Here is a 17,601-nt window from a genome sequence, read left to right as displayed (position 1 = left end):
TTGCAGCCCATGGCCATGACTCTGGGAGCTAACATTGTGAGGAGCGTAATCTCTTCTAATCAAACATGTTGCCTGATGTGAATCCCACCAAACGTTTTTTAACAAATGCTTTTTTATGCCATTTAAAATTTAGATCTGTCACACCTGAAGTTCCTCAATAAGCCTCACAGCAAGACTCAAAGTTTTACTGTACAGTTTGCATGCTGTTCTGAAGCTGCTCTCAGTTGCTATTAATATTTTTAAATATTTCTTTTGAACTCTAGGAACTGGAAGGAAAAGTCATTACATTCTGAGCTACAACAGAGTAAAAGTTACGATATGGAGGAGATAAGATCAGTCTTGTATGTATGTTGAAAACTTTACTCTCAAAACTTCACCAGATTACCAGTCAACATTCTGGTTTAAAGAGGAATGGTTGTTTCATTCAGGGATTTTTTTTTGTATGCCTTACTTTACCACAGAGTAAAGTACTGGAAATACTGAGTACAGAGGGGAGTTTAGATGTCACATGAGCAGGAGTGAGTCACGGAGCAGTGGATCACTTGCGCAACAGACAGGTTAGTAACTTTCCTCATGAGTGTTTCAGGAAATGGTCATGTGAAAGGTCAACTATGACAACATACAGTACAGTACAGTGTTTTTTTTTTTCAAAACTCTGAATAGATGAGGGCTTTTGAGTTAAAAATTAAATAACAGGTTGCTCAGTGGGTGGTGGGTCCTCGTAAAATTCCCAAAACTAGCACAGCAGTTGTCTTGAAACCGCTATTCACCATCATTTCACACCATTAAAGCAACATAAAAAAGAAAGAGGACTTCCAGAGAATTAACCCCATTAGTTAAATGTTCTTATAAGCAATTCAGGGATCTTAAATAATGAATATAATAAACATTTTAGAACTAAGAGTGTTAGTTACGCAAATGTAAAATGTTATAATATGATTTGCATCGCCCCCGACAAATAAACTAATAAGTAAATAGATAAACCGGATTCAAGGCTGGATTGCTGACTGGGAATAATGACCAACACACCCCAGAGCCTCAGGGGCCCCTCAGAGCTCCAGTGTGTGTTAATGGGGCTCCATCAGCTCATTTTCCACAAGACCCCCAAGCTGATCTGGCCATACCAAGAGGGCAGACAACTATTAAACAACTATTAACCAACAACTGTTTCTTTTGGATGTCATTTTCACAGGTTCACAGATCCAATAATGAGCTCACTAATCACTTCTTATCATTGATCTGAGAGGTTATTGCGAAACTTCAAGCCAATTAAGTCATTATTAAGCTTTAATGTGAATGCTGGTGAATACACAGCAGTCCAACATGAGCCCTGTTTTGCTGATGATGTATTTGGGCCCATGTTTGAGGCCCCACGCAGCCAAAATGTCAGTCTGATATCGCGTGTTTTTGAGTTTCCTCTGTGGCTGCTAACTGCTGGGCCTCGGTCATATGACAAGGACAGCTGCCTCTTCACCGCCCTGCCCCGCGTCTTTGCGCGCAGCGGTTGATCAAAATAAAATAGTTCCGCAGAAAATTGCATCATATATTTCAAACCACATCCAAAATTATTAATTTACAATGAGATAATTCTACTTGATTGGACTCTAATGATCACGTTACAATTTTCGCTAATGTGTTGTGGGGAAGCAGGAAGTCTACCCTGCGAACTAGACTCTCCGCTACGTCATATTGTTATTGTATCCCTCCGCCGCAGTCGCACTAGGAAAACAGCTGTGGCAAGCTAACAGCTAGTTAGCATCGTTTGTTTTTGTCGTGTGTGTCAGCGATTTGAGCCGTTCCTTGAGCAAACCCATATCGTTCAAACCCGGAGTGACCGACTTGCTGTCTGTCATCTCTCTTAACGATGAAGTTTCAGTACAAAGAAGAGCACCCTTTTGAGAAAAGGCGGTCCGAAGGCGAGAAAATAAGGAAGAAGTATCCAGATAGGGTACCTGTAAGTAGCTAATGTTAGCTTACTAGCTCGCTGTGTGTTGTTAGCTATCTGACGGGTAGCTAGCTAGATTTCTGACGCCGTTTAGCTAATTGTTTTTGACACTCAGTGGACGCACTTAAAATATCATAATTGTGTGGTACAGTTGTGCCCGCGTACAATTAACCTTCTTTGTCTCCATAGTTGACTGCCACGTTAGTAAACAGCACACGAGTTGGCTAACAACGCTAGAGGTTAACCGTAAAGGATTTCGGCCGCACTGAACAGGCCAGCTAGTGATTGCTTCGTGTAATCCTTCCGGATGTGTGTTTATTTCAAGAAAATATAACTTAATGATGACGGCAGATCCTTTGTAACAAAGTGAAATAAGGCTTTCAGGACTGTGGCGGTCATTGCAGTGACAGACATTGAGTCCGCAGTGTGTACAGCCTGGTTGTGGTCTGACCGGGGAGGTGGGTGTAGTTTCAGGCTGTATGTTGAAACGCTCATAGCAGCGCACCTTAAAATAGTTCGTGTCCACACACGGGACACTTGTTTACGTCGCCCTGGCTCTTGATTGAAATATTGTTCAGTCCAGTGTTTTGCAATTCAAGCGGAGCTAACAGGAGTGACAGGATCAAACCTGTCAGATTAACGTGCTCTCTGCTGTCTGTATGGTGACCTGCGTTTGTCTCTGCAGTAGTTATCTAGCTTCACTGCCTTTCGGTTTACAGCTGTTATCAGACTGCTGCAACCAGCGTTTTATTTCTTAATTATCGAGTAATCTAAGTTGTTTCCTCAATTAATCGGATACCTGATTGGGCTTTAAAAATGGCAGCATATAGTAAGACAAAAATAGCACATCACAAGTTATCTGAACCAAAGATGACATTTTGTAAATGTGTTGTTTTGTCTGATCAATGGTCCAGAATCCAAATGTATTCATTTCACTGCCTAGAAGACCGGGGAAACCAGAAGGTCTAAACTTCTGAGTAACTTTAACTACTAGATCTGACTAATTTACCTTTGAAAAATACAATAAATCGTTCACAATTTGTTTCTGATTAATTTTCTCTCCGGTGACAAATCATTTAAGCTCTATAATGACCTGCTACCATGTGGAAGTACTTTACAAGTACTAGTTTTAGATAGAAGAGAAGACATGTAATTTCCCTTTTTCAACAGACTAGCTAACAGACCAAATCAAAAGGTAGTTTTTCAAAAGATAAATAAAACCCCACGTCTGGACCGACTAGATTTCAGTCCTCCCTTTACTAACAATGCATGCTTTCTCAGATCCCTTTTCTTAGGAAGGTGGAACACTATTAAAGTACTTCTCACTCAATACACGCAGCCTTTGTTCAGTGGAAAATGTACCTGATTGATTTTCTGTGGACATGTCCATTTTTTCCCCTTTCCCCCCCCAGGTAATTGTGGAGAAAGCCCCCAAAGCCAGAATAGGAGATCTGGACAAGAAGAAATACCTTGTCCCCTCCGACCTGACAGGTGAACATTGTATAATGTGCTAAATTCGTGGACAATAATAAAAGGCTCTTCCATGTTATAGTAACATCTAAAATGTTGTCAATGTTGCGTACTCTCTTTTACCAGTGGGCCAGTTTTACTTCCTCATCCGGAAAAGAATCCACTTGCGAGCTGAGGATGCTCTCTTCTTCTTTGTAAACAACGTCATTCCACCCACCTCAGCTACCATGGGACTGTTGTACCAGGCAAGAGTCTTACTCATTTTCTATGTCACTGACCTGCTCTCAGACTACGACTTTACGAGCGTACTGAATTGCTTCTTCCCTGCTCGTACCAAAGTGAGCCTCCCTCCCTCCCTTTTGTCATTAATAAAATCTTTTTTTTTTTCTGACCGTCTTTCTCAGGAGCATCATGAAGAGGACTTTTTCCTCTACATTGCCTACAGTGACGAGAGTGTGTATGGGAGCAGCCAAAGGGAAATCTGATCCCACTACCATCCCCCTCCAACCACTACCCATCTTTCTGAGACCTTCACCATTCATTCATTTAAATATTAAATCCAGCTCAGCAGCCTAGAGTTCCCAGAGTAAATATGTCAAATGCACTTTCACCATCCATACATTACCCCTCTCCCATCCATTTATGTCTTTATTATTCTGCAGTCTGAATTGTATTTGCCTCTACTTTTCTTTTCAGTAGCGACTTGGGTTAAGTGGTCTCGTGGCCAGTTCTTTTTTTTAGTGTTATAATTGATCATACTTTACTGAAAACACTGCGAAAGAATAACAAAATAATGTTAGAGCTAGGCCATAATTATAGTTACCCCGGGGTTGAGGGAAGAAAGGCATAGTATGTGAGTTCAAATCAGCTCTTCTGGACTATGAAGATAGTTGTTGGTTGTGTATTTTTGTTGGCTTGCAGGAGGATAAAGTGTGTTTTGAGTTCAGGGTAGGGAATGAATAGCATCTACCCATTGAAGGCAGGTTATTTTGTCTTTGGCAGAGTAAAGGATAACTGTTTTGCAGCAGTTCTTTTCCTAGAAAAAACTAAAGTGGCAAGGTAATTTAACGTAGTCACCAGGCACCGAGGTCTGCGAATAAGAATTTAGTGTGCTGCCCCGCATCTGACCTTAGCAAGGAGTATAATAGAATTCAGACTAAACAATCATCCTCTGCTTTCAGTGGTAAGACTCTTATGTTGACTGCTACTATGATTATTGTTGTTATTATTGTTAATTTTAGATGGCTTAATTTCTAAAGGTATTGTGAAGCTGAGTGCAATTTTCTCTTTTTTTTAAGTTTGTCTCCTTTTTTAAAAAAAAAATAAGATTTGAACTCTGTATACAGCTGCATTACTGGCTCTTTCTCTCCACTCATGACCATACATGATAAAATGCGATGAAAAGCTATCTGTGGTTCTTGTCTTTATTGTGTCGTATTCATTACAGGATGGCAAATAAACAAATGCATTATCACCTTCTATTTTTAAAGCATCGTTTTCCCTTGTGAGAGGCTCGCCCTCAGTGCTAAGCTGATAGACACCAAACTGACCAGATAGAAGTCCGTTTTATTTATAGTGGCCAAAATCACACATTTGCCTTGAAAGGAGTTAGTCTGTACAACGTACAGCACCCTCAATTGGTGACGCAGTCCAGCTTTTGTTCCCGTGTTTACACGTGTTGCCTTATCATATCGGCTATTTGTGGCTGCTCAAATAACATGAGCCTTTCCAAGTTGTACAAAGCCACTCTTATTTTTTGTTTCTTTTGCAAGATGTTTGACTTAACATGGGATCTACTTTTTTTTCTTTATTTAAAGCTTTACAAGAAGAAATTTACTGAACGGGAACAATTGAAGTAGAGAAATAAGGCGTAAGATATAGACACACTGTAAAGTAAATAGGTTTACCCAGAGCAATGAAAACATTACATATTGATGTAAAAGAGACACTTAAAAGAGTTTGACATATCACTGTACATTTCTTATCAATCTTTTATATCACTTTCAGGCTTTAAAAGCAAATTATAGAGGGGCATCTGTTAGACAACATGTACATATGAATATTTATGTATACAATTAATTAACTTGAAGATCCAGCATGTGGGTATCCAGGTTATTTTTAAAATGAAGATATGTAAATAGGGAGCATTTTCAACACTAATCTACCTTCATGTGGTGTGTCTGTAACACAATATTACAACGTATCCGTGTGCAATATGATTGTATTAACACTGTGATTGTAAAAATGAATTTGGAAGCTCATGTGTTGTGACTGGGGAATCCGAGATCGCTGCCAAAATACAAGAGACTACAATCCCCATAATGCAGCTCGGAGGAAACCGGAAGCGCTACATTATCACCCGGGCTGAAAACCTCCGTCTGTTTATATTTTGGGAAGAAGTTTTGAATTTACCGTGTTTAACTGGTCCAGACACAGTCAAGTCGACTCAAATTGGAAACCGCAAGACGGTCAGGTTCTTATTAAACGACCCACAAAGCAACAAAAGTAAGATTTTTTTGTACTTAATGACACTGCCACATTAAAGTAACGTTAATTGGAAAAGATGCTATAAAATGCGCTATGCTAAGCAGCTAGCTAGATAACTCCATTTAACGTTTGTTCTTGGGAGTTTTTAAAGATGAAATTGATGCTACCGGTTTGCATTGTTAAGCTCTATACATCCTTAGCTTAAACTATTCTACGTCCGTATATGTATCATACTAAAACATGCCGTCAGTTAACAGTAGCTAAAGCTAACAATGCTAACTTAGCTGCTAGCTGGATACCAGCTCAATTAGGCCGTGTCCCCTGTGGAATATCCACTGGTGACACTTAAAGTGAAAGGTAGAGAAATGTAGCCATTAAATGTACGTCAAGCATTTCTTGTAACCTTAACCGACTGTCAAACATTATATCCACACCAGCTGGCCCCTCCACTGCCTGTCACCATGCCCGCCCTGCTGGAGAGACCCAAGCTGTCCAACGCGATGGCCAGAGCCCTCCACAAGCACATCATGAGGGAGAGGGAGCGGAAGAGACAAGGTGAGCAGTCACCCTGCGTGTGTTTCAATACATAAGCAACAGCAGCCTTTTCCTTCAGCATTAAGGACTCTAAATTCTGCCCCCCAACATCAGAATGCAGCTCAGCATCTATTCAGTCATCTCCTAGATATGCAGCTTTCTCTTCCACACACAGAAACACTACGACTGTCATACATTGTGTGATATGTTACACTGATGTTTGTCTGTGTGCAATGCTGCAGACGACTCCACAACCTCAAATAATCACTTTTGAAAGTTATGAACCCTGAAGGGCAAGCAGCAGACAGCATTTTACATCTAAATCGGTTTATGATGAAATTTGGAATTGGTAGATCAAACATGACGAGGCCCATCTTAATATAGTGCAATACAGTAGTTCAGACACATTATTTATATTTCTATAATTGTTTTGCAAATGTAGACTAATGTCTTTTAAAGCCCCTCAGAATAGTGAAATATAAATGTAACAAATGCAAAGAGTACAAGACTCCTAAACTTAGGCTTTATATTGGATTGAATTAGAGTTAGATTTGTGTCTCATAACTGCACTCTGTATTATTAATATTACATACATACAATATACATATTACAGTATAACCTCTGAATGAGAAAGCCCTGCAGAACAGAACAGAGTATATTCATATTTACCTAAATCTTATTTCTAATATTTGAATTATTTCGATTTGATTATTAAGTGTTTCGACATTGTGTTGTTGCTTTGTTTTTCAAGGAATTTTGAATGTTTTTTCCACCACTGAGCAACGTGAATATGATTTTTCAGAGGAGGAAGAGGTGGACAAAATGATGGAGCAGAAGATGAAGGAGGAGGAAGAGAGGAAGAGGACAAAAGAAATAGAGGAGAGGATGTCTCTGGAGGAAACCAAAGAGCAGGTTGGAAAAGTTAAAAAAAAAAAAACAAACTGCTTAAATGTTGTACATTTCTACTGAAACCCAAATGGCAATATGTTTTCTCATACTGTGACTCCCGACCCCAATGTAAACCTCAGGTAATGAAGATGGGGGAAAAACTTCAGGGTCTCCAAGAAGAGAAACACCAGCTGTTCTTACAGCTCAAGAAAGTACTTCATGAAGAGGAGAAGAGACGCAGAAAGGAGCAGAGGTTGTAAGAATGTTTCTGCTTTTCTAATGCAAGATTTAAGATGGTAATTGCTGGTCGTACCTTTACACTTCTATGAAATGTTTTGGCTGGGAGCTCAGTTACAGAAAGATAGATATAAAAGAAAAAATATATATAATAAAAATAAAATCAAGATGGAACAAAAAACAAAAGCAGAATACGAGGCATTAAGGGTGTAAATGTTGGTGATCATGTGCATTTCTGTGACTCTTCTCTAGTGATATCACAACATTGACATCAGCCAGCTACCAGTCCAGCCTGCCCATGCACGCAGGGCAGCACCTCCTCAGCATCCAAGGTAAGACCGCTTTCAGGTATTATGTGTCGCCTCAAACTTTGTCATCGTCCTTCTGATATTTAAATCAGTCGACTGATCCTTGTCTTTGCCTCTCTCAGGCAGTCCAGTCAGCCACAGCCGGCCTGGTGCGCTGCTTGGAGAACGTAGTAAACAGCTGTTCCCAGCTGCTGTTATTCCAGTGAGTAAAGGGAGGTTTCACTCAAACAACTGACGACTCCCCGGCCTTTCCCTTTTTAATCCACATACATAAGGAGAAACAGACATGCACTATATGAAGCAAGTCTAGACTCCAGTATCGCGCATCAAACTGTTTATCCCTCTGCACCTCTCCTCCTCTAGGCACGCCACTATCAGACGCAGGGGTTCAGCTCGGGCTCAGCAGAGCACGGACAGTTCAGCGGGGGCCAGGGGGTCCATGAGCCCTATGGAGTGGCTCAGGCCCAGCATCCCTCCACCTACGCGCCTGGCCCATCTGTACCTGTCAGTTTCGCAAGCAGCTCTCAGATCAGAGGTAAAGGACACGTCTGTTACAGTGGCAGGGATCACACATCATGTGTTATATGAGAAAACATTGAAATAAACGTATTTCAGTTATACAGTACATACTGTCCTGATTTCTGTTCAGCTTTTGTAACCTGGATATGAGTTCAGTAGTTCAATAGTCTTTATCAGGCTTATATTGACCTTTGTGCTCGTTGTGTCATACTCATATCAATAATTTGAACCACATGAATGATCTAATGGTTATAATGAAACTAAATTGCTGTCATTCTCCCACAGGTGCGTCTGCGTTTCAGGCCATGCAGTACCTCCCCCACCAGCAGCCGGGCTACCCCGTCCACAGTCACTTCACTTCCCAGCCTGGTCAGTTCCTCTCCTGTCATCCCCCTCTTGTGTGTTTCCCGCTGTTGTTTCACTGCCACGGACTCCTTATGACTATTGATAACAGTCAACACAACCTCTAAGTTATTGTTTGATCATAAATGGTCATGTGTGTTTCTCATGCAGGATACATTCCTGGGGCAGGAATACCCCTCCAGAAGCAGCTGGAACATGCCAACCAGCAGTCGGGCTTTACTGATGCAGTAAGAACACAACTAATGTAGACGTTTTAGACGGCTGCAGACACTGAAACGTATCAACTTTCTGTAGCACTAACAAATTAAATATCAGCAGTTTACTGATATATGAGCTGCATTTGAAAGTTTAAATGTCTAAATGGAGGAAGCAGCCAGTATAACCATCTTTCCTTTCATCCCGCACCTCAAGTCATCATTTTCTCATCCAATTTCAATTTTTCTTTGTTTGATTGTCACAATGTTCTCACAGGGTGCTCTAAGGCCTATGCATCCACCATCCATGCATCCCTCTGCTCCAGGACTGCTGCCCACACCGTCGATGGCCGTTCAGATTCCCACTGCAAAGGTGAATGCCCAAAACACACACACACACACACACACTCACCTTGCATTCTTGCCATTAGCCCCTTTCATTGATCTTTATAATTTCCTGTCTAATTCTGGGCCATTGAACGTCACTAAATTGGCACATAAGTGGAAGAAAGTGTTCTGTTCCTTTACTGAGCCTGTGACAAGACATATCCTCTCTATTGGAGCCCCCCGAAGCTTTGCATGAAGCAGAATTAATTTTTGCCCATCCTACAGTTTTGGCTGTAGTCTTCCTGTGAGTGTGTGTGTGTGTGTGTGAACGAACCTGCCGTCACTGTCATCAGTTGTTTCTTTTCTCTCCATTTACTGGAAATGAATTTGCAAAAATGCTGCTTAAATCTTTACTCTGAGAGAATCGTCTTATTATCAAACACTGACTGTCATCCCATCATGTCATTTCCATTCGCCAGTCCCCGTTCCAGAGCTCTCCCCAGGGTGCCCCTCGCCACGGCTTCCTCCCCCACAGCCAGAGCGGGCAGAGGTTCTACCACCACGGCAAGTAACTCACAGCCACCTTCACCTTCACTGACGCTGAGATGCCGCAGCTTCTCTTGAGATTCGGGAGAGAACGACGAATGGATCCACTTCATCAAAGGAAGTCCTTGGGCTGGATTATGCCATATGATTTGTGTTTTATTTCCTGTATAGTGTCTTGTTTTAAGCTTTGTTTTGACTTCGTTAATGAGGGATTATTTATCCTTATGCTAATGTGCTTTTGATTCTGACATAACCTCAAATGATGTTAATTTGTAAAATAGATTATTTTACCTACACTGTAAAGCCATTCTGGAGGTGCTTTTGTGCACTAAAATGTTAATATCCTGTATAAAGCGAGCCAGCACGAGCCAGAGCGTATTCTTTGTATAGTAACATTCATAGTTACTACATCAGTGGAGGGTTTAGTGTCTCCACAGCAACTTTGCTCAATTTAAAAGGTTACAAAAACCAGACTAGAGGTAAATATTCAGCAACACTTAGAGGACCTGGATTAAAACGTTCCCATCAAGGTCACACTGAACGCTACTATAGCTGAAACACATTGACTTAACTGAAGACCGTTTCACTGTGTTGCCGATTTCTGGTTGATCACATTTGACCCATTAGGACCACAAATTAAGTTAATTATCGCTTTTCTGACAAAAGTATGGAGGATTTCCAGTGTTTCACCATGTTCTCTTATACAGGATTAATGAAGTTTAGGTCTCTGCTATTTTAAAGCTTTTGTGTGGCTAAATAAAACGATAAGCAGACACCATGTCCAACAGTTTGTGTCTTTATTTGTTTTGGCCATGGAGACATTCTGCACAGTTTGGAGTTGCTGTATGAACAAAGGATACCAAACTGTCACAACTTCGATGCCTCCTGAATTGTTGTTAAAGTACTCGGCGAGTACGCCAAGTAATACTTCACACTCATGTCTCCAAACAGCTGTGTGAAGGCCGACACTGACGGCCTCTGCAAAGGGGGATTTTAAGGAGAGGGTGAAGTTAAGTCGGTTTGGTTTAAGGACAGATGAGAGCTCGTGTGTTCTCGAAGCAGGGTTTTGTTTCCTTTTGAACATCTTGAGACAAAGAGAAACTGAACCTTGAAAGTGTGCCATGTTGGTAACCTTTGTTTAATAGACAAGTTTCAGATGATAAAATAAACAGCAGAAGGAGGGGCTTGTCCAGATGAATCGCCAAAAGAAACGTGCCAGACAGAACAGACGAAACATGATCATGTATTTAATCCTGTATGGCACGCACACTGAACAAGCCTCAACAGAACAATGCAGAGTTGAAGCCCTTCATAAAACGGGGTGGGGGTGTGGGGGGGGACATATAAAAAAACAAAACAATTGTGACATCACCACCTTTCTTTCCCCTGACGGTAGGTAGCCACTGAATATTCGTAGACCTACTCAACCCTTAGTGAGAGACGTCCGTCTCCACCTGTACGTCCCGACTCAGTGTGGTTTTATTATGTGTGCATGTACATAGAGAATGTTTTTACATTTCCAATTATTTATTAAAGTTCTTTTCTAATTGAACCCAAAAGGAGGGTCAGAAAACTGAGTGAGGGAGAGAGTATGAAAGACAAAGATGAAGAGAAAGGAAAAAAAAAAAGAGGGAGAATAGCATTGACGAGGCAATATCCCCTCCTTTTCCCCAGGTCCAGTGCATCTCGTTTGCCCCTGAAACAGAATTACAACGGGGAGGAATGAGAAGAAAGAGCAAAGAAAAGGCCAGAGAAGGAAGATAATTGAGAAGAAAAAAAAATAACAAGAAAAATCTATTTTAATGAGACCGTCTTAACTAGCCTCAGCAGAGGAAACGCTGCGCAATCATCAGTTTTCAACTTATTTTTTGGGGACACTTTATTCTACAGCCCATAGTCTGCAGGTGAGGAAGTGCAAGAACGAAAGTGCATTAAAACAGTTTGACCCGACAGTTACAACAATGCTACAGGCTGTTTCTTAGTGAAGTAAGAGATACACGAAGCAACTGGCAAGATCAGGCTGTAAAATTAAGTGCAACCCACAGAAAAAAAAACAAAAAACAAACATAAACATTGCTCAGAATTACAATATGAACCATTAGCTTTCATTTATATTTGATAGTGCTACGTAAAAATGATACACATGCTTATAATAGTGTTAACATGAGACAAAAATTGTCTTAAGGGGAAGGCAAATCCGCAGTGGCACACTGCTCGGCGACATCACTTCATACAGACGCCAGATTTTGAACACACTCACTGAACCGGTTACATTTCATCAACTGGAAATCTTTAAAATTTCAGCCCATCGCTTATATGTCTAGTTTAAAACAAATATATACACAAAAAAAGTCATTATGCAATGCAGTAATATGGGAAAAAACATGGATATTTCCAGTATAGAGGATAAGCATAGTTGTAAATAACATTTTAAAATGATACTTTTTTTTATAATACCAGAGGTAAAGTCTACACATTAAAGCGTGGCCACAGCCTGGGATCTGGTGACTGGAGCTGCCTTCCCCTTGGTCCACTGATAAACAATTAACTGTACACCACATCTCTCTCTCACTCACACACACACACACACACACACACACACACATCTGCTCTGGCATGACACATGCTGGTGGCTTGTGGTGTAACACCCAAACACACACACGCATACACCATTTTCCATAACACACGCGCACACACTCCTCTTCAGGCAGGCTTGGGTCAGACGGTAGTTGAGGAGGGGCGGGGTTGGGGGGGTGAGAAGACAACCACATCTGGATACAGCTGTAGCTCGGTATTTACCTGCAGTGGCTTATTTACCCAAGGCTTTGATGCCAATTGCAGCTTCTTCATCCATTGCATTTAAAACGGTGATCTGAAAGAGCACAGAGGAGTTTGGCTGAGGTCGGTTTAGCAGAGCTGCGGCTACGTGTGGCGTGAGCGCGGCCACCCTGACAGCTCACAGGAAGTCATGGCGTGCCCTCCGCGCCGCCAAGAAAAATACAATAGAGACAAGATGAGGTGGGAGCACTCACCAGGATCTCCTCTCCGGCTTCGTGCTTGCTCTCTATCTCTTTGCCCAGGTCTCCCTCGGGGATCTTCAGGTCCTCTCTCACCTCCCCGCTGTCCTGGAGCAGGGACAGGTAGCCATCTTGGATCCCAATCAGCTGGGAAACAACAGAAAAGTGGAAGTTATTTAAATACACACAGGCGTCATTCCCCCTCATAGTTTTTTTATATACAATACAAAAGTCATGCAAAAACATTGTGGTTTAAATATTTTCATCTCATATATAATTATTTACATTTTTTGCAGCAGATGTTTTGACGTGTCGTAGCAGGAGAGGAACGGGTGTTCCTGATAACATTAACCAGGGCTCTGCCAACACTCACAATGACGGGACCCTGATTCCAAAGCAAGCTTTAGTTACACCTTTTCCTTTTCCACCAAGTCAAAATGTCTTGAAATTAACGATCACTGACAGATTTGAATCAGCCCACATGCTCATGTTGGGGAGTGTCTCTCAGCTGGTGGCTGCATTGTTTACGCTCAAAGATATTTTCATGAGAAAAGATATTGATGTTTCAACTAAAGACGTTTTTGGGTTCCTTGTCTCAGACGGTCTTTGACAGACGCGCGTTAGCTCGTGAAAAATGCAGTCGATCAGCCGATTCTCAATTTGTCAGAGCTCAAAGTGCAAGAAGCTTCCACGCTGTGAACTGCGTGACTACCAGAGGATAAATCTGACAACAATAGTGCCATCTATGACGTTCCCTTCATGTGCTCCGGTGCACCAGATCGACTGTGTGCCTTCCACAGTCGTTTGGATTAACACGGAGCAATTTCATATCTGCAGAGATGTTCTCACTAAAGAGATTCTAAGCTGACTAATAATCATGCAGCTTGCAGAAATAATCTTCCAGCTGCTAATTCCCCCCCCCCCAGCAGCCATGTAGCACATTATCTCTTAAAATCTTGCTTATTAAAGAGCAAATCATATTTGTGAATATTACTGTGGTGAATATTCACTCAAGTCCTTCCCCACAGGGAAACCATGACATACATATATATTAATATTTACATATTTCACACATTCATCTACTCAATTTCTTACCGACTAGTTTTCTGCCATATGGACTAAAACATTTGATGTAATTTGTTGGTAATTTGTGTATTTGTTGTTGGAAGCTTGTTCCCTCATTGGCCTTGGATGTCACATAATCCAGTAGATGTTTTACTGAGAAAGAGCCTGGCCAAATGATCTCAGTGCTGCCACTGAACAGACTCTGGTAACGCTGCATCTCAACACATCACAAGTTACTGTAAACAGCGGTCGAGAGCTCAAAAAAGATCTCCTTAGTCCTGCTGCTGTCTCACCTGGTAATCCATTCTCTTGATGTTGGGGACGTCCATGTTGTGGGTGGAAGGACAGATGTCTTCATACTTCTTACCAGTGAAGATGTCGATGCCGACCAGGTGGACCTGCACGAGCACAAAACGCAGCGTTCCAGGTTAAATTGTGTGTGTAAAACAAAATATCCACTTAACAGAAAAAAAAAAGTATTGTGTTATTGTACTGATAAATACTGAATGTTTTTTTAGAAATGGAAATTGCAACCGAAGAGGGGCCCATTAATGTTCTTGCACGGCCTGAAAGTGTCCATTAATGTGCATTAATATTAATGACTGTGACCTTATGTTTCTTCCGGATATAACTGGATAGTACGATGATAATTTACTGATACTCACCCTCTGTTATCAGGTCTATCTAACATATCAGCTATTTGTCGTGTAACAAATAAAATGCCCTTCAGGATTCACCGACCTTAGCGTGGCCGTGCTTGCCGGTCTTGGAGGTGGACATCTCAACGATCTTGCAGGGTCGGCCTTTCAGCACAACAAAGCCATTTTTACGCAGGGCCGAGCACTGCATGGGGTAGGTGGCGGACGCCCCGGCATCACCTGTCTGGAAGTCCAGCTCTGCATCTGCCATGCCTGCTGCAGGGGGCAACACACGGTTTGCAGCCATTAATGTACATTCATTATCAATGCAGGAAAAAGATGGCAGGCCTAGTTAGAGCTGGGAGGTGTACAGATTTGATACTGTGACTTAAGACCAGGTGTTGTTTGAAATGACAACACGGTAATAAAACTTTTAAGAATATTCCCAGTGAAATCAAAACTTAACGCTGGGTAACAGTCAAAACTGGTGGATGTTAGTGTGGATGATACCAAAACAACACTTTCTCGTACCTTATTTTGAGAAATGTGAACAGATTTCTCAATTAAACTCTTTTTTTCGGACAAATTAAGATCTCAAACCTTAAATATTGTCAAAAAACAAAACAGCCACACAAGAATTTTGCCTGAGGGAAATACAGTAATGCCATTAAAGGAGAAGTTACCTACAAATCTGATCTTTCCTTCAATACCAACTTTAGGTACTTTACCATTTTTCGTACAGTATTCAATAAAAAAAAAAGCACAATTCAATATCAGGCAGTAACCTTCACTTGTTTGGCTCTATATCTCCACTATTATGACATTTTCACTGACACTTTATCACAAACCACCAATTTAAGTTAAATATTGACTTAACAGCCACTCAGAAGATATTGTAAGACATATGGCAATATCTGATTTTAACTTCCTCTATTGTTTGCTGCGGCTGATAGAACTATTAATTTTCAGGTCAGACAGCTTTAATGTGGTTCACACACCCTGGATGTGTTCTGTTCATTCATGTTTCATGCAGATTAAGTTATATTTAAGCAAGTCAGTCCATGGTGACAGATGAGTGTCCACTGCTGCCTGGTGAATATCTTAGAGCGTCTCTGCAGAACAAGATGGAAATGTGAGAGCTGTCTGGTGAAGCCTGCGGAGGAAATCACACTTTCATTCAGTGGTGCTGAGCTCAGACCGGCAGGGCTAAATACAGCCTCAGAAACACGGCACCTGTCAGCCAAACCTACGGTAACAAAAACAATCATGAAATTGTCACACATTAAAAGTTATTATTGGCCTTTAATATTCGGCTGCAGGTCATTCATGACTAGTCGGTGATGCCCGAGTCAAACCGTGCGTCATGAAACTTTCCAAGTAGCCGTGATGTCCCTGTGGTGTCTGCCACGAGGACAAGAAGTTCAGCCACTGATCTTCAAAGGATCTGACTAAATGTATTGAAGAGGAACACCTGGAGGAGCTAAGTTGTGGGTTTTAGCGCTCAGTCAGGGTTAAACCAGGGCCGCTAATCCGCGCTCATGACCCATAAATCAAACATCAAGCGGGCGTGACTTGTCAAAAGAGCCTCCGGTGCTGTTAGCTGCAGACAAACCGTCAGACAACCAGGAGAAGCGTCGGTAAATCACACGTGGGAGCGTGTTTCACTAAGTCCGCAGTGTTGAGCGGACGTGGCTGACTGCGGCCTAGTGCGTACAGGACGTGCCCGGCCCGACCCGGCCTGACCCGGCTCGGCTCGGCTCGGCTCGGCCCGCCGCCGTCCGTCCGTCACGTCGGTGTCCCCGCATCCATGCGCACTGAGGGCCGAGGCCCTGACGCATGAAGACACCGGGGCGAATAGACAACATGTAAAGGGAGTGAGAGCAGCCGGAGCATCAACACAGAGCTCCATATAAACCCTCCTGCTTGTTTACATCCCGCGTTTGGACGTTTTCACACCGACAGACACGGAAATGGACTGAAGTCTGGGCCGCTGTGTTCAGTAATGACTAAGCTAATACTCGTGATGGCTTCGGTTTGCACCAGCGCGCTGTCACACACTTTAATCACGCTGTGTGTGGACATACAGCCGGTGTGTGTGTGTGTGTGTGTGTGTAAGCAATAAAAGTCCTTTTAAATGCCAAATTGCAAAAAAAAAAAAAAAAAAAAGAAAGTCAAACTCGAAATGAAACGAAATGAGAATAATCCCATGTCAGCTCAGAGGTGAGAGGGAAGCTCCCGGTGCTGCGGGATAAGTTAGATAAATGAGGGGTGATGTTACTGAACGGGGGCGTTTAAATGCAACATTATGGTAATACAGCTGCAGACAGACATGTGCAGCGGATAACTCGTCTGCTCAGGCGCAAACACGCCCCGTCCATTGGATGTTTTGTTGGGGAACTTACTCTAGAGATGTCGGCTCTCCTCTCTTCTGTTATTTATCAGCCTGTCTCCTCCTCTGTGCCCCCTTGTGTCCGTGCTAACGTGTCGTCTAGCCGGGGTCTGTCTCCTCCTCGTTGCCTGGTTTAGCGACGTTGCTCCCTTTTTTTTCTTTAGCTATCAAGCCAACCCTTTTTTTTTATTTTATTTTATTATTCCTCTGTCATTCCCGTCCTCTCCGCTCTCCTCTCTTCCTCCTCTGCTGCAGGTGTTTCAGGAGGGAGTTTAAAGCTCAGCCGTGCGGACGAGAAGACAGAGAGCCCCGGACCCCGGTCAGTCTGTGCCGTCTGTAGCCTTCACTCCTCCTCCTCTGTCGCTCCCTCATCGAGCTGCTCGCCTCTGTCACCAAAACAAACGCACCCAAACACGCCGCTTCCTGTCCGGCCTGTCACAATAAAATACCCTCACTGTTAAAACATGCTTTTACACCGGGACAAATCAGTGTTATCAGAACTAAACAGGTCTTAATTTAGTTTTTTACCAGTATGGGACCCACAGTAATGTGAGAATATAAATGGACACTGGGCACCCCCCCCCATCCTCATGTTTTATTTTTTATCTTGCAGTTGTAATGTGATTTATACTCGTGCACAAAAGCACTACTCATATTTTAGTAGGTTTATTATA

General features: G+C 42.2%; 3 protein-coding genes across 4 annotated transcripts; 2 read left to right on the top strand and 1 right to left on the bottom strand.

Moving 5' to 3' along the window:
- The first annotated feature begins 1,728 nt into the window (after positions 1-1,728).
- Positions 1,729-4,823, top strand: LOC139222596 (gamma-aminobutyric acid receptor-associated protein). The gene is made up of 4 exons (XM_070854400.1): positions 1,729-1,954; positions 3,358-3,436; positions 3,542-3,660; positions 3,820-4,823. The coding sequence occupies exons 1-4, from the start codon at positions 1,865-1,867 to the stop codon at positions 3,898-3,900; spliced, it is 369 nt and encodes a 122-aa protein (XP_070710501.1). The 5' UTR covers positions 1,729-1,864; the 3' UTR covers positions 3,901-4,823.
- Positions 4,824-5,780: 957 nt separating this feature from the next.
- Positions 5,781-10,586, top strand: gps2 (G protein pathway suppressor 2). 2 transcript variants are annotated; one of them, XM_070854532.1, is made up of 11 exons: positions 5,781-5,920; positions 6,340-6,457; positions 7,239-7,348; positions 7,465-7,577; positions 7,814-7,893; positions 7,992-8,071; positions 8,233-8,404; positions 8,674-8,757; positions 8,902-8,978; positions 9,223-9,318; positions 9,752-10,586. In XM_070854532.1, the coding sequence occupies exons 2-11, from the start codon at positions 6,364-6,366 to the stop codon at positions 9,842-9,844; spliced, it is 999 nt and encodes a 332-aa protein (XP_070710633.1). In that variant the 5' UTR covers positions 5,781-5,920; positions 6,340-6,363; the 3' UTR covers positions 9,845-10,586. The 2 variants fall into 2 exon arrangements, with proteins under 2 accessions (XP_070710633.1, XP_070710632.1); XM_070854531.1 differs by having other exon boundaries at positions 7,465-7,580.
- Positions 10,587-10,598: 12 nt separating this feature from the next.
- On the bottom strand, positions 10,599-17,282 carry LOC139222687 (eukaryotic translation initiation factor 5A-1). Its single transcript, XM_070854530.1, has 6 exons — positions 16,941-17,282; positions 14,642-14,814; positions 14,194-14,298; positions 12,851-12,982; positions 12,618-12,690; positions 10,599-11,514 (listed from the first exon to the last, which is right to left on the bottom strand). Exons 2-5 carry the CDS (start codon positions 14,807-14,809, stop codon positions 12,628-12,630), a joined length of 468 nt encoding a protein of 155 aa, XP_070710631.1. The 5' UTR covers positions 14,810-14,814; positions 16,941-17,282; the 3' UTR covers positions 10,599-11,514; positions 12,618-12,627.
- Between the last annotated feature and the right edge of the window lie 319 nt (positions 17,283-17,601).

This window comes from Pempheris klunzingeri, chromosome 23 (genome assembly GCF_042242105.1).
Source record: "Pempheris klunzingeri isolate RE-2024b chromosome 23, fPemKlu1.hap1, whole genome shotgun sequence".
In the NCBI taxonomy this organism is placed as follows: Eukaryota; Metazoa; Chordata; class Actinopteri; order Acropomatiformes; family Pempheridae; genus Pempheris; species Pempheris klunzingeri.
The sequence above is the reverse complement of the archived record's forward strand: the minus strand, read 5'-3'. Positions and strand labels throughout refer to the sequence as shown.

What these genes read in the sequence shown, in the direction of transcription:
- LOC139222596 (XM_070854400.1), top strand. Translation starts at nt 1,865, where the DNA reads ATGAAGTTTCAGTACAAAGAAGAGCACCCTTTTGAGAAAAGGCGGTCC. An exon ending in AGTATCCAGATAGGGTACCT is followed by an intron (nt 1,955 to 3,357) that starts GTAAGTAGCTAA and finishes TTCCCCCCCCAG; the next exon opens with GTAATTGTGGAGAAAGCCCC. An exon ending in CCATGGGACTGTTGTACCAG is followed by an intron (nt 3,661 to 3,819) that starts GCAAGAGTCTTA and finishes CGTCTTTCTCAG; the next exon opens with GAGCATCATGAAGAGGACTT.
- gps2 (XM_070854531.1), top strand. Translation starts at nt 6,364, where the DNA reads ATGCCCGCCCTGCTGGAGAGACCCAAGCTGTCCAACGCGATGGCCAGA. An exon ending in GAGGGAGCGGAAGAGACAAG is followed by an intron (nt 6,458 to 7,238) that starts GTGAGCAGTCAC and finishes ATGATTTTTCAG; the next exon opens with AGGAGGAAGAGGTGGACAAA. An exon ending in TGGAGGAAACCAAAGAGCAG is followed by an intron (nt 7,349 to 7,464) that starts GTTGGAAAAGTT and finishes TGTAAACCTCAG; the next exon opens with GTAATGAAGATGGGGGAAAA.
- LOC139222687 (XM_070854530.1), bottom strand. Translation starts at nt 14,809, where the DNA reads ATGGCAGATGCAGAGCTGGACTTCCAGACAGGTGATGCCGGGGCGTCC. An exon ending in GCAAGCACGGCCACGCTAAG is followed by an intron (nt 14,299 to 14,641) that starts GTCGGTGAATCC and finishes GTGCTCGTGCAG; the next exon opens with GTCCACCTGGTCGGCATCGA. An exon ending in TCAAGAGAATGGATTACCAG is followed by an intron (nt 12,983 to 14,193) that starts GTGAGACAGCAG and finishes GTTGTTTCCCAG; the next exon opens with CTGATTGGGATCCAAGATGG.